At 43.5% G+C, this 13,953-nt stretch overlaps 1 protein-coding gene across 3 annotated transcripts in view; it reads left to right on the top strand.

The window, feature by feature from the left end:
• LOC121530679 (netrin receptor UNC5D-like) overlaps positions 1 to 13,953 on the top strand; it is a 302,006-nt gene that overhangs the window by 272,309 nt on the left and 15,744 nt on the right. For all 3 annotated transcript variants that reach the window (XM_041835831.2, XM_041835832.2, XM_041835830.2), the window contains one exon: positions 12,407 to 12,578. In XM_041835831.2, the coding sequence (XP_041691765.1) occupies positions 12,407 to 12,578 (172 nt within the window). The remainder of the gene's footprint in view (positions 1 to 12,406; positions 12,579 to 13,953) is intronic.

Below are 13,953 nucleotides of genomic sequence, written 5' to 3'. Positions count from 1 at the left end.
AGGTCTATGACGACAGCTGCACAGTACTGTCTTTTATCGATCACGGTTATAATATCGTTTAGGACCTTGAGCGTGGCTAAGGTGCACCCATGACCAGCTCGGAAACCAGATTGCATAGCGGAGAAGGTACGGTGGGATTCGAAATGGGCAGTGATCTGTTTGTTAACTTGGCTTTCAAATACTTTCGAAGGGCAGGGCAGGATGGATATATGTCTGTAACAGTTTGGATCTAGAGTGTCACCCCCTTTGAAGAGGGGGATGACCGCGGCAGCTTTCCAATCTCTGGGGATCTTAGATGACACGAAAGAGAGGTTGAACAGGCTAGTAATAGGGGTTGCTACAATTTCTGTGGCTCATTTTAGAAAGAAAGGGTCCAGATTGTCTAGCCCAGCTGATTTGTAGGGGTCCAGATTTTACATTTACATTTTACATTTTAGTCATTTAGCAGACGCTCTTATCCAGAGCGACTTACAGTTAGTGAGTGCATTCATTTTTTCATACTGGCCCCCCATGGGAAACGAACCCACAGCCCTGGCATTGCAAGCGCCATGCTCTACCAACTGAGCTACACGGGGCAGCTCTTTCAGAACATCAGCTATCTGAATTTGGGTGAAGGAGAAGCGGGGGGGGCATGGGAAAGTTACAGCGGAGGGTGCAGAGCTGGTGGCCGGGGTAGGGGTAGCCAGGTGGAAAGCATGGCCAGCCATAGCAAAATGCTTATTGAAATTCTCGATTATCGTAGATTTATCGGTGGTGACAGTGTTTCCTAGCCTCAGTGCAGTTGGCAGCTGGGAGGAGGTGCTCTTATTCTCCATGGACTTTACAGTGTCCCAAAACTTTTTGGAGTTAATGCTACAGGATGCAAATTTCTGTTGGAAAAAGCTAGCCTTTGCTTTCCTAACTGCTTGTGTATATTGGTTCCTAACTTCCCTGAAAGGTTGCATATCGCGGGGGCTATTCGATGCTAATGCAGTACGCCACAGGATGTTTTTGTGCTGGTCAAAGGCAGTCAAGTCTGAGGAGAACCAGGGGTTTCTGTTCTGAATTTTTTGAATGGGGCATGCTTATTTAAGATTGAGAGGAAAGCACTTTTAAAGAACAACCAGGCATCCTCTACTGATGGAATGAGGTCAATATCCATCCAGGATACCCGGGCCAGGTCAATTAAAGGCCTGCTCCCTGAAGTGTTTTAGGGAGCGTTTGACAGTGATGAGGGGTGGTCGTTTGACCGCGGACCCATTACGGACGCAGGCAATGAGGCAGTGATCGCTGAGATCCTGGTTGAAGACAGCGGAGGTGTATTTAGAGGGTAAAATAGTCCGGATGATATCTATGAGGGTGCCCATGTTTACGGATTTAGGGTTGCACCTGGTAGGTTCCTTGATAATTTGTGTGAGATTGAGGGCATCTAGTTTAGATTGTAGGATGGCCGGGGTGTTAAGCATATCCCAGTTTAGGTCACCAAGCAGTACGAACTCTGAAGATAGATGGGGGGCAATCAAATCACATATGGTGTCCAGGGCACAGCTGGGGGCTGAGGGGGGTCCATAGCAAGCGGCAACAGTGATAGACTTATTTCTGGAAAGGTGGATTTTTAGAAGTAGAAGCTCAAACTCTTTGGACACAGACCTGGATAGTATGATAGAGCTCTGCAGGCTATCTCTACAGTCAATTGCAACTCCGCTCCCTTTGGCAGTTCTATCAAGATGGAACATTTTGTAGTTGGGGATGGACATTTCAGATTTTTTGGTGGCCTTCCTAAGCCAGGATTCAGACACTGCTAGAACATCAGGGTTGGCGGAGTGTGCTAACGCAGTGAATAACTCAAACGTAGGGAGGAGACTTCTGATGTTAACATGCAAGAAACCAAGGTTTTTACGGTTACAGAAGTCAGCAAATGATAGCACCTGGGGAGTAGGAGTGATACTGGGGGCTACAGGGGCTGGGTTAACCTCTACATCACCAGAGGAACAAAGGAGGAGTAGAATAAGGATACGGCTTTAAGGCTTTAAGAACTGGTCTTCTAGTTCGTTGGGTACAGAGAATAAAAGGGGCAGATTTCCGGGCGTTGTAGAATAGATTCAGGGCATTATATACAGACAAGGATATGGAAGGATATGAGTACAGTGGAGGTAAACCTAAGCGTTGGGTAACGATGAAAGAGAAAGCATCACTGGAGGCACCGATTGAGCCGGTCTCCGCGTGTATGGGGGGTGGGACAAAGGAGCTATCTGAGGCAGGCTGAGCGGGACTGGGGGCTCTACAATGAAATTGTATAATAAGAACTAACCGAAACAGCAATAGGCAAGGCATATTGACATGGGAGAGAGGCATAAAGCAATCACAGGTGTTATTCGAGAGAGCTAAGACAACAACTGGTAATGGCGACGAAAGTTTGGGCTGAGGCTAAACAGATAAACAGGAAAGATAAACAGGTTGGGGTACCGTGTAAAGGAACAGTCCAGCAGGCATCAGCTGTGTAGCTGAGTGATCATAAGGTCCAATGAACAGCAATAGGTGAGTCCGGGAGCAGTTCGATGGCTGCTACGGCACAGGCGAGCAGGAGGCACAGTTATTGATGCATGTGCTAGCGGGCCGGGGCTAGCAGATAGATCTTCATGGTTGTCGCAACGGGAAGCCTGTTGAAACCACATCAGACAATCACGTCGGCAGACCAGTCGTGATGGATCGGCGGGGCTCCGTGTCGACGCTAGGAGGTCCTGTCCTTTTGACAGAGAGGTAGATAGCCTGGAGATGGGCCTGGCTCGAGGCTAGCTTAAGGCTAACTGGTGCTTGCTTCGGGACAGGGTTTGATTAGCCAACAACAACATCCATTCGGTTGCAGCTAGCTAGTTGTGATGATCCGGTGTTAAGGTCCAGTGATTCAGTCATTCCGGCAGAAAATCTAATATGTTCTGGGTCGATAGCGCGCTGTGCAGACAGTGCAGACTGGCCGATAACTGTCCAGGCTAGAGCTGGCTGGTAGGTAGTGCAGGCCACGGACAATGGTGAAAACCACTAACGGTGGCTAATAGCAAGTAGCTAGTTAGCTGGCTAGTTTCAGCCGGAGGTTGTAGATAAAAAGGTATAAGAAATAATAGAATCCGTTCCACATTGGGTGAGGCGGGTTGCAGGAAAGTGTATTTAGTTGAAGGATGAAAAGTGAGATTGAGAAATATATACGAAAAATACAAAAAAACAAAAAACTGGCTATTTACACGAGCACACTACAGAATACACGACCTCACTGCTATGCCATCTTGGTCTAAGCATTCAATGACAGCTATACTCATTGTCTTCAGTATGTTCACAGTGCATACCAGAACTGGGTGAAATATTTCAGAGTAGCTATATGAATTCTAGATATTCTATTGATTTTCAAATATACCTGAAATATACCCAGATGGGTTTAGCCCTGACAAGTAAGTGGTGCCCAGACTGGCTTTTTTCCACTCTATGTGACTGATTCAACGTTATACGAGTGAGTCTGTTTACTGTGTAGACATCACTCCCTGATTGAGGTTTGTGGACTTGTCATCCTGGGAGCTGTCACTCACTATCTATCCTCGCCAGCCAGAGGGGCCAGCAGAGAATTGCATCCTTTCTTCTCTCTGAACCAAACAATCCACAGCCAATAGACATCCCGGCCATATAACAGAATTCCATTAAAATGTATTTTTCGGGTTGTTATTTTGAACTCTGTCAAAGGTTTGGGGGAAATGTTTTTAAAGACTGTTGGTTGGTTTTGGTTAAATTTGAGATATTTCCTTTGCCCCCAATTGTTAGATGAAAGCATTTGTGTTTTGTAAGATGAAACTTTTAACCTATTAGGGCAGAATCAGCCCAACTTTCTCACCACATGTAGAATCTGAGTTCCTGGTGGTAAAAAACTAACGCAGTATATAAACATTTCTTCTGTTGTTGTCTGGTCTATTGCAGATCTGTTTATATTTCAACACTAGAACCACCTGTTTTATACACCCACATTCCTACAACAACTTGGGAAGTGAATTTAAACTTCTGAATTCTAAATGTTCTTTATTGAAGTTCCGGATGGCAGGTGTTTTCCCCTTTTGGTGTGGGAGTACGGACATAGCCAGGGCTGTGCAGTGCATCTAGATGGTGTGGGAGTACGGTAATGGCCGGGGCTGTGCAGTGCATCAAGGTGGTGTGGGAGTACGGTCATGGCCAGGGGCTGTGCAATGCATCTCTCCCCCTTGAGGATGACTCCTCCGCCCAGCCACTGTACCTTCTGGTAAGCTTCAACAACACCCCACAGGGACAGACTGTGGCCCAAATGCCACCCTATTCCCTTTATAGTTTTTTTTGACCAGGGCCCATAGTTACACTATACAGTATAGAGAATAGGGTGCCATTTGGGATGCAGCCTGCCTGTCTATTCTGGCGGTCCTGCTGGAAAGATGTGAGAGTTCTAAGCCCCCGCGGGTCATATGGTCATTTGATCAGCAGGTGGGATGTCACTCTATAAAGATTTTAACCTCTACGGGATCGGTGTCCCTTATACGGGACGGTTGTTGCTCAATATGCGATATGTGACTAGAATGGTGTTGTAAACAGCCAACTTTCCGGGACATAGACATGTATTTTATGGGCAGAAAGCTTAGATTATTGTTAATCTAACTGCAGTGTCCAAATTACAGTAGCTGTTACAGCAAAAAAATACCATGCTATTGTTTGAGGATAGTGCACAACAACAAAACACTTTTATCACGGCAACTGGTTTGGTACATTCACCTCTGAAGGTAAATAATGTACTTACATTCAGTAATCCTGCTCTGATTTGTCATCCTGAGGGTCCTAGAGATAAAATGTAGTGTAGTTTTGTTTGAAAAATCAATTTTTATATTAAAATGTAGGAACTGGGTTCTACAGTTTGAGCTCTGACTCCACACCCACCCCGCCCGGCCATCTAGATGTGTGAAGGTTAGTGTCTTTTCTGTAGGGAAGCTAATGATCCATCATTTATGACATTCCTGGGAGTGTGCAAAATAAAAATTTGGTTTTAACATAGCATTTTTGTATGGTCTCTATAGTTATGTACTTGCAAACCAATTCGGCACATTTGAGAAAACTCCTGGCAGACTTGATACAAAATATTGTGTAGCGATGTAATTCTTCACTGGATCAGTCTGAAACTTTGCACATACACTGCTGCCTTCTGGTGGACAACATCTAAATTACATCTATAATCCTACATCACTGTCTGGCCTTTCTCTTGCATTTCAAAGATGATGCAAAAAAAAAAAAAAACATGTTTTTTTTGTTTGTATTGTCTTTTACCAGATCTAATATGTTATATTCTCCTATATTAGTTTCACATTTCCACAAACTTCAAAGTGTTTCCTTTCAAATGATATCAAGAATATGCATATCCTTGCTTCAGGTCCTGAGCTACAGGCAGTTCGATTTGGGTATGTCATTTTATGCGAAAATTGAAAAAAACGTCAGATCAGCGAGATTTGGCATGTTTAATTTCTACAATTGTAAAGCGACTTTGGGTCCTTGTAAAGCTCTATATACAGTAAGTCCTGTGTGTGTGTGTGTGTGTGTTGAGAGAGAGAGAGAGAGAGAGAGAGAGAGAGAGAGAGAGAGAGAGAGAGAGAGAGAGAGAGAGAGAGAGAGAGAGAGAGAGAGAGGAGAGAGAGAGAGAAGAGAGAGAGAGAGAGAGAGAGAGAGAGAGAGAGAGAGAGAGAGAGAGAGAGAGAGAGAGAGAGAAGAGAGAGAGAGAGAGAGAGAGAGAGAGAGAGAGAGAGAGAGAGAGAGAGAGAGAGAGAGAGAGAGAGAGAGAGAGAGAGAGAGAGAGAGAGAGAGAGAGAGAGAGAGAGAGAGAGAGAGAGAGAGAGAGAGAGAGAGAGAGAGAGAGAGAGAGAGAGAGAGGTCATAACAAATCTGAGCTTGTAGTCTATAATGTACAGCTTTCACCTTTAGGTACCAATCTGATGAATGTCCCCATTCTCTGCCCAGAATGCCTATGCGTCGCCTTAAGAAATTGACAAAAACCTAGTTGGACAGGCATTTGGGAGACTACAAGTAAATAAAGGTGAAGCTAATGGAGCATGTTAATGTGTGCATTTATTAAGCCCCGCGCTGCCTCTCCTCTCTCTGTGACGTCGTGGACCAATATGCCACTTTGCACAGCTCCCCAGTCCCTGAAGAGAGAGTGATCAGTCACTTTGAATAATGGACCTCATCTAGGGCCAGGGAGGCAGCCGAGCCATACGTAGGTAGGTACTTCATGATGATGACAAGTGGAATTGAAAAAAAAGAGAGGGCGCGTCCCAAACAGCACTCTATTCCCTATATAGTACACTACTTTTCACCAGCTCTGGTCAAAAGTAGTGTACTATATAGGGTGCAGTTTGGAATGCAGAGAGGTATTTCTGCTTTTATGTGCTGCTTCTGCTGGACTCTTCTCAGTTATAAGTGGTAGGCAGCTACTTAAAGCCCAGGTAATCTGCTCCTTGCTTAGCTACTCTTACCGTTGAATGTGTGATCAGGCTCGTCACAGATGGCTGAAGGATAATCAGAGATCTCGCTGGCCCATTCAAATCTATGCAGGGCTGCTATTGAAACCGTTGGTGATTGAGAGTGAGCAGTGAGCTCTCGTCTGAATAGAAAGGTACAGGATGACTGTGTGAGGTGGAGGTAATGTGAATAGAAATTGTATTCATAAGCACAGGATATGCAACCATATATTTTATTGCTGTTTATTAGTGTGTTCTCTAGTAGTGTATTCAGAATATTGTGCTGTACTATAACTACAAGCCAGTAAAATACTTATTACATTATAAAGAAAACATATGTTTGAGTCCTGACTCATTGAAATATTGAAAATGTTTGGGAAATCTAAAAGGTGTCTACATTATACAGTGGGATACAGTATACACTGAGTATACCAAACATTAAGAACACCTTCTTATACTTAACATTGAGTAGCACTCACAACTCTCCCTCATCAATCTACACACAATACCCCATAATGACAAAGCAAAAACAGTTTTTTTGAAATGTTTCAAATATATTAAAAATACAAACGGAAATATCACATTTATATAAGTATTCAGACCCTTTACTCAGCACTTTGTTGAAGCACCTTTGGCAGCAATTAGAGCCTCGAGTCTCCTTTGGTATGACGCTACAAGCTTGGCACACCTGTATTTGGGGAGTTTCTCCCATTCTTCTCTGCAGATCCTCTCAAGCTCTGTCAGGTTGGATGGGGAGCGTCGCCGCACAACTATTTTCAGGTCTCTCCAGAGGTGTTTGATCGGGTTCAAGTCCGGGCTCTGGCTGGGCCACTCAAGGACATTCAGAGACTTGTCCCGAAGCCACTCCTGCATTGTCTTGGCTGTGTGCTTAGGATCATTGTCCTGTTGGAAGGTGAACCTTCGCCCCAGTCGGAGGTCCTAAGCACTCTGGAGCAGGTTTTCATCAAGAATCTCTCTGTACTTTGCTCCGTTCATCTTTCCCTCGATCCTGACTAGTCTCCCAGTCCTTGCCGCTGAAAAACATCCCCACAGCATGATGCTGCCACCACCATGCTTCACCGTAGGGATGGTGCCAGGTTTCCTCCAGACGTGACACTTGGCATTCAGGCCAAAGAGTTAAATCTTGGTTTCATCAGACCAGAGAATCTTCTTTCTCATGGTCTGAGAGTCCTTTAGGTGCCTTTTGGCAAACTCCAAGCGGGCTTCCATGTGCCTTTTACTGAGGAGTGGCTTCCGTCTGGCCTCTCTACCATAAAGACCTGATTGGTGGAGTGATGGTTGTCCTTCTGGAAGGTTCTCCCATCTCCACAGAGGAACTCTGGAGCTCTGTCAGAGTGACCACTGGGTTCTTGGTCACCTCCCTGACCAAGGCCCTTCTCCCCCGATTTGCTCAGTTTGGCCAGCTCTAGGAAGACTCTTGGTGGTTCCAAACTTCTTCTATTTAAGAATGATGGAGGCCAATGTCTTCTTGGGGACCTTCAATGCTGCAGAACATTTTTGGTACCCTTCCCCAGATCTGTGCCTCAACACAATCCTGTCTAGGAGCTCTACAGGCAATTCCTTCGATGTCATGGCTTGGTTTTTGCTCTGACATGCACTGTCAACTGTGGCATCTTATATACACAGGTGTGTCTCTTTCCAAATCATGTCCAATCAATTAAATTTACCACAGGTGGACTCCAATCAAGTTGTAGAAACATCTCAAGGATGATCAATGGAAACAGGATGCACCTGAGCTCAATATCGAGTCTCATAGCAAAGGGTTTAATACTTATGTAAATAAGATATTTTTGTTTTTTATTTGTAATACATTTGTAAAAAATTCTAAAAACCTGTTTTCGTTTTGTCATTATGGGGTATTGTGTGTAGATTGATGAGGGGAAAAAATGTGTTAATCCATTTTAGAATAAGGCTGTAACGTAACAAAATGTGGCAAAAGGGAAGGGGTCTGAATACTTTCCGAATGCACTGTACCCAGTTCAAAGGCACTTACATTTTTTTTGTCTTGCCCATTCACCCTCTGAACGGAACACATACACAGTCCATGTCTCAAGGCTTAAAAATCCTTCTTTAACTTGATTCCTCCCCTTCATCTACACTGATTGAAGTGGATTTAACAAGTGACATCAATAAGGGATTATAGCTTTCACCAGGATTCACCTGGTCAGTCCATGTCATGGAAAGAGCAGGTATTCTTAATTATTTGTATACTCAGTGTACATTGACAGTGAAAAGTGAACCATCAAAGATCCTAACCATTGTTTGGCAATCCACACTACAGTTTGTGTCAATCCTACTGAAATAATTCACAGTCATCTGCCACAATATTGTTTCTGTCATTGTTTATGCCTCGGGGTATTTGTTTAAAGTCACACAGTGTATCTTGACACCGTGAACTTTCCACCTTGCTCACTCGAGGATCTGGATATAGCCTGAATCACTTTTTATTCAGGGGAGGAAATCTAGACAAATCACAACTCTCAGATCTCTGATCTGTGATGACTGATATGAGCTTAGAGAGCTTTGCGAAGGCATCTCGCTGCCTTGATCTTGCTTGGCCTTTTTAAACCTCTGCCGCCCGCCCACCACCCGCTGCCACACCGGCTACCCCTCTTGGCAACAAAACATTCACATGCTATTTATTGTCAGCCATTTTTTTATGAACACACCATCATATTTGAAGGTAAATTGTATTCTGACTTTACGTCTCTAGCAGGGATTCCGGGAACCAAACACCTGCAGGCGGCTCTCGGTTTCCTTCTGCTGTTTGTGAATTTGCATGACTGTCCTCCGCCCTCATTAGTTTTTCCTCATTAATTGCTTTAATTTCATGCAGCACCACCACAAGAGGTGATCGAAAGTAAAGATAATCACTCCAAGATGATAAGCACGAGGTTGATGAATATGCAAAGTCAAGGAGCGACCGACCGGCACACAGATTCCTTTATTGGACTATTAGTGCTGCACACTCAAGCCTTTATCATACAGTACATTATCTAAAATGCTGTATGTCCCTCTTTTATATAGGGAATAGATTAATGTCTTAAGTTAATTATGTACAGTTAGGATTCAGTTGTTTGTAGTATTGTAGTGTACACTGAACAAAAATATAAACGCAACATACAACAATTTCAAGGATCTTACAGAGTTACAGTTCATATGAGGCAGGGATAGCGCCTGCGTTTCCTGCAAATCTGCACATTTTGCCATGGGGTGCAGAGAAAATTATGCCATTTTAAAGAAAGTTTCCTGCAATTCTGCACATTTTGCTAAGGAGTGGAGGCAAATGTTTGCAGTTTTTAATATGATAACTGATGATCAATGTGCTCCACCCCGGTCGGTGATTCTACCATGCTTACTACAAGTTTAGATAGCTGGCTACTAGACTAACCTACCACTCAAAAAAACATTAGCTAACATGCGCTAATTGAGTGACTGCTGATGCACAATAACATTTTGAAAATGCACCTTGTGTATATATTATTCTAACTCTCAACAGTAAGTTGAGACCCCGACTGAGTTCCTAAAACAATTGTGTGGAATTGGCCACCAGTTGCCCATCCATGATATAAGGAAATCAGTCAATTGAAATAAATTCATTAGGCCCTAATCTATGGATTTCACATGACTGGGAATACAGGTATGCATCTGTTGGTCATAGATACCTTAAAAAAAGGTAGGGGCGTGAATCAGAAAACAAGTCAGTATCTGGTGTGACCACCATTTTACTCATGCAGCGCAACATATCTCCTTCGCATAGAGTTGATCAGGCTGTTGATTGTGGCCTGTGGAATGTTGTCCCACTCCTCTTCAATGGCTGTGCGAAGTTGCTGGATATTGGCGGGAACTGGAACACGCTGTCATATATGTTGATCCAGAGCATCCCAAACATGCTCAATGGGTGACATGTCTGGTGAGTATGCAGGCAATGGAAGAACTGGGCCTGGGCTGGCGTGGTTACATGTGGTCTGCGGTTATGAGTCCGGTTGGACGTACTGTCAAATTCTCTAAAACGACGTTGGAGGCGGCTTATGGTAGAGAAATTAACATTCAATTATCTGGCAACAGCTTTGGTGGACATTCTTTGCGGTCAGAATGCCAATTGCACGCTCCCTTTAACCTTGAGACATCTGTGTCATTGTGTTGTGTGACAAAACTATATAGGCCTACATTTGATTAAAACTGCCTAACAGGCATTAAGGCTAATAAACATAAGTAAACTTGAGTACAACCTCAACTGATTTAAGTCCAACATAAATAAGTAAATGGGATCAATGACAAACAATGTCATATAGTGGAAACATACTCCTACCATGAACGCTTCATAACTTGACTCAGATACCAACATTTTGTTTTGTGACAATAACACACATGATAGTGTGAGATATACAACCTCCTATAGCACAATATAACAACTTATGCAAACACCTTGAACTTTAAACACATTTACTTGAGCAGTAGCCCAGAGGCTACATACATCAAACTTCTCAGCGTGGGAGTGCTGATCTAGGAACAGTTTTGCCTTTTAAGATCATAATGAAAAGATTGTATGTACAGAGGGACTTGATCATCCCTCCTACTCTGAGAAGCTTGATAACTAGTCTCCCTAGGCCGATGGGAGGTCTGGGATTTCCGTGACTTGATAGCTGTGGCCCCAGAGCTGGACCTGTGCTACTTTAGTAGGTAATCAGATTCATCACCTTAACACGGAATCCTTTCACTTCAACTCTAATCAAATGGCATGTTGTTGCCGTTTTTCAACAGGTGCACAGTTGGGAAATAGAAATGGAACAGCCACTTCATTGTTGATGTTGTTGTTTTTTTAAAGCATGGGGTACACTAACTGCACAACATTAAGGGTATATCAGAGTATGAAATGTGTATGAGTATGCACAGCAGTGTTCTAGAATATTGGACCTTCGGCGTTCATACTTTTCTAATTCCAGGAGTTGCTTTAGTTCAGAAATCTGCATTTTCAAAATGCAGATAATCAAAGAATCTGCATTTTAAACCATTTCAACTGCGTTTTATATTGCTTACAATGAAATAGAAAGGTATTTTTGCTAAAAGGATGCATGGTCACCATATTTCTAATGTTTGTCATAGGAGTGTAGCCAGCTACGTTTCCTAATGTTTTGCTTGATGTTAATCTTGCATTTTACCTGAGAAAAGTAGGCTTCACCAAGAAAAGTACCGGAGAAAAGTATACTGAACAAAAATATAAATGCAACATGCAACAATTTCAAAGATTTTACTGAGTTACAGTTCATTTAAAGAAATCAGTCAATTGAAATTAATTCAATTAGGCCCTGATCTATGGATTTCACATGACTGGGCAGGGGTGCATCCATGGGTGGGCCTTGGAGGGCATATGGACACCCACTTGGCAGCCAGGCCCACCCACTGGGGAGCCAGGCCCAGCCAATGTGTTTTTCCCCACAAAAGGGCTTTATTACAGACAGAAATACTTTATTACAGACAGTGGCCTTTTATTGTCCCCAGCACAAGGTACACCCGTGTAATGATCGTGCTGTTTAATCAGCTTCTTGATATGCCACACCTGTCAGGTGGATGGATTATCTTGGCAAAGGAGAAATGCTTACTAACAGGGATGTAAACAAATTTGTGCACCAAATTTGAGAGAAATAAGATTTGTGGGCGTCTGGAAAATTTCTGGGATCTTTTATTTCAGGTCATGAAACATGGGACCAACACTTTACATGTTGCATTTATATTTTTGCTCAGTGTAATAGGATGTCAATTTAGTAGTACCTTGAATTGTTGCATGTACAACCCCATTAAATGTTTGACCACATTTTATCAAATACATTCTACCTGTAACTTCATTTAGTTGAATAGAGTCTTTTCAGGATTAGCAGATGCCAATGTGTGTGTTTCAGTATCCAGACAGAGGAAGGCTGTGAGATCCTATTAGGACCAGAGGTCACCTATGGCCCTCCAGGCCTAGACCTCTCCAGTCCTGTTGCTATGACGATAGCTCACTGTGCTGAGGTGGACTCTGAGAACTGGAACATCCAACTGAAGAGGAAAACACAGGACAACAAATGGGAGGTAAGAGAAGCCCCTTTAAAGGCAGCTGAAATCAAAAAACAACTTCTCTGGTTAAAAATTCCCTATGTTTGCATCGATATTAGTCAAACATTGATTCTCGTGTAAAAATTTACTAAATATGTGTAAATAGCATCATTTTGGTCAAAGTCAGTACCTTCCAAAACTGAGATTTAGAAGAAAATGTGACGTGCCTTGGATATTTTAGGGTTGGGTTTTGATTTCATTCATGCCAACTAATATGGGATGGTAACGCCTAGGGAAAATGGTAGTGCACAGAGAAAAAGCTGTGCTGTGGCCCTCTGTCCAATTGTAGCAGAAGAACCTCCAGACAGTGGGAAAGACCTGCCCATTGCAGCGCCTCAGAATTGTTTACATAGGACAACACGCCGCCAATGTTATGTTGAAAGAACACTTGGCCTCTAATCCCTTTAGTGAGTGGCCACTTGCTGATGTGGTTGATAGTGATCACTCGAGTCTGCCACTGTTTTGGGCAAAATGAGAATTGAGACAAAACTACTTGCATCCCAACTGTCACTTGTCAATATTTGAACATTCTAAACCCAATCGTGAGCATATTGAGTCCGCCTCTACCTGTTTTGTAACATCATTCACTATGAAACAATGCCAGACTGACACACTCTAGTAATAGATAGTGAGAAAGGTGTCAAAACTAAACGACACCAAAGCACATCGCCACTCGCCAGTGACTTGATAAGATTATGTATCTAACGTGGCCTGCCTGCTCATTGACAAACACAGCCAGCCTGAGAAGAATAACGCTGAGAGTGCTGGAGAAAAAAAAAGTACAATTGCAGGATGTAATAGCAGAGAAGACAAACGGCTTGTGTCAGTCAGACAGGGTAACGACAGGGCAAAAGGCCTCGTTAGACATCGGCTGTATCGATCTGTGGATTCTGGACACGCTTAAATGGGTGTGGACGTGAGGCAATCAGGGGAAGAATCATGGAAATGGCCTCCCCGCTGACCTGGACTCACCAAGTGTGTCCCAAATGGCACCCTATTCCCTTATAGTGCACTACTTTTGACTATGGGCCCTGGTCAAAGTAGTGCACTGTAGTGTACAAAACATTAGGAACACCTTCCTAATATTGAGTGGCACCCTCTTTTGCCCTCAGTACAACCTCAATTCGTCGGGGCATGGACTCTACAAGATGTCGAAAGCTTTCCACAGGGATGTTAGCCCATGTTGACTCCAATGCTTCCCACAGTTGTCAAGTTGGCTGGATGTCCTTTGGGTGGTGGACCTTTCTTTGATATACTCGGGAAATTGTTGAGCGTGAAAAACCCAGCAGCGTTGCAGTTGCTCAAACCGGTGCACCTGGCACCTACTACCGTACCCTGTTCAAAGGCACGT

This window comes from Coregonus clupeaformis, chromosome 18 (assembly GCF_020615455.1).
Source record: "Coregonus clupeaformis isolate EN_2021a chromosome 18, ASM2061545v1, whole genome shotgun sequence".
In the NCBI taxonomy this organism is placed as follows: Eukaryota; Metazoa; Chordata; class Actinopteri; order Salmoniformes; family Salmonidae; genus Coregonus; species Coregonus clupeaformis.
The sequence above is the reverse complement of the archived record's forward strand: the minus strand, read 5'-3'. Positions and strand labels throughout refer to the sequence as shown.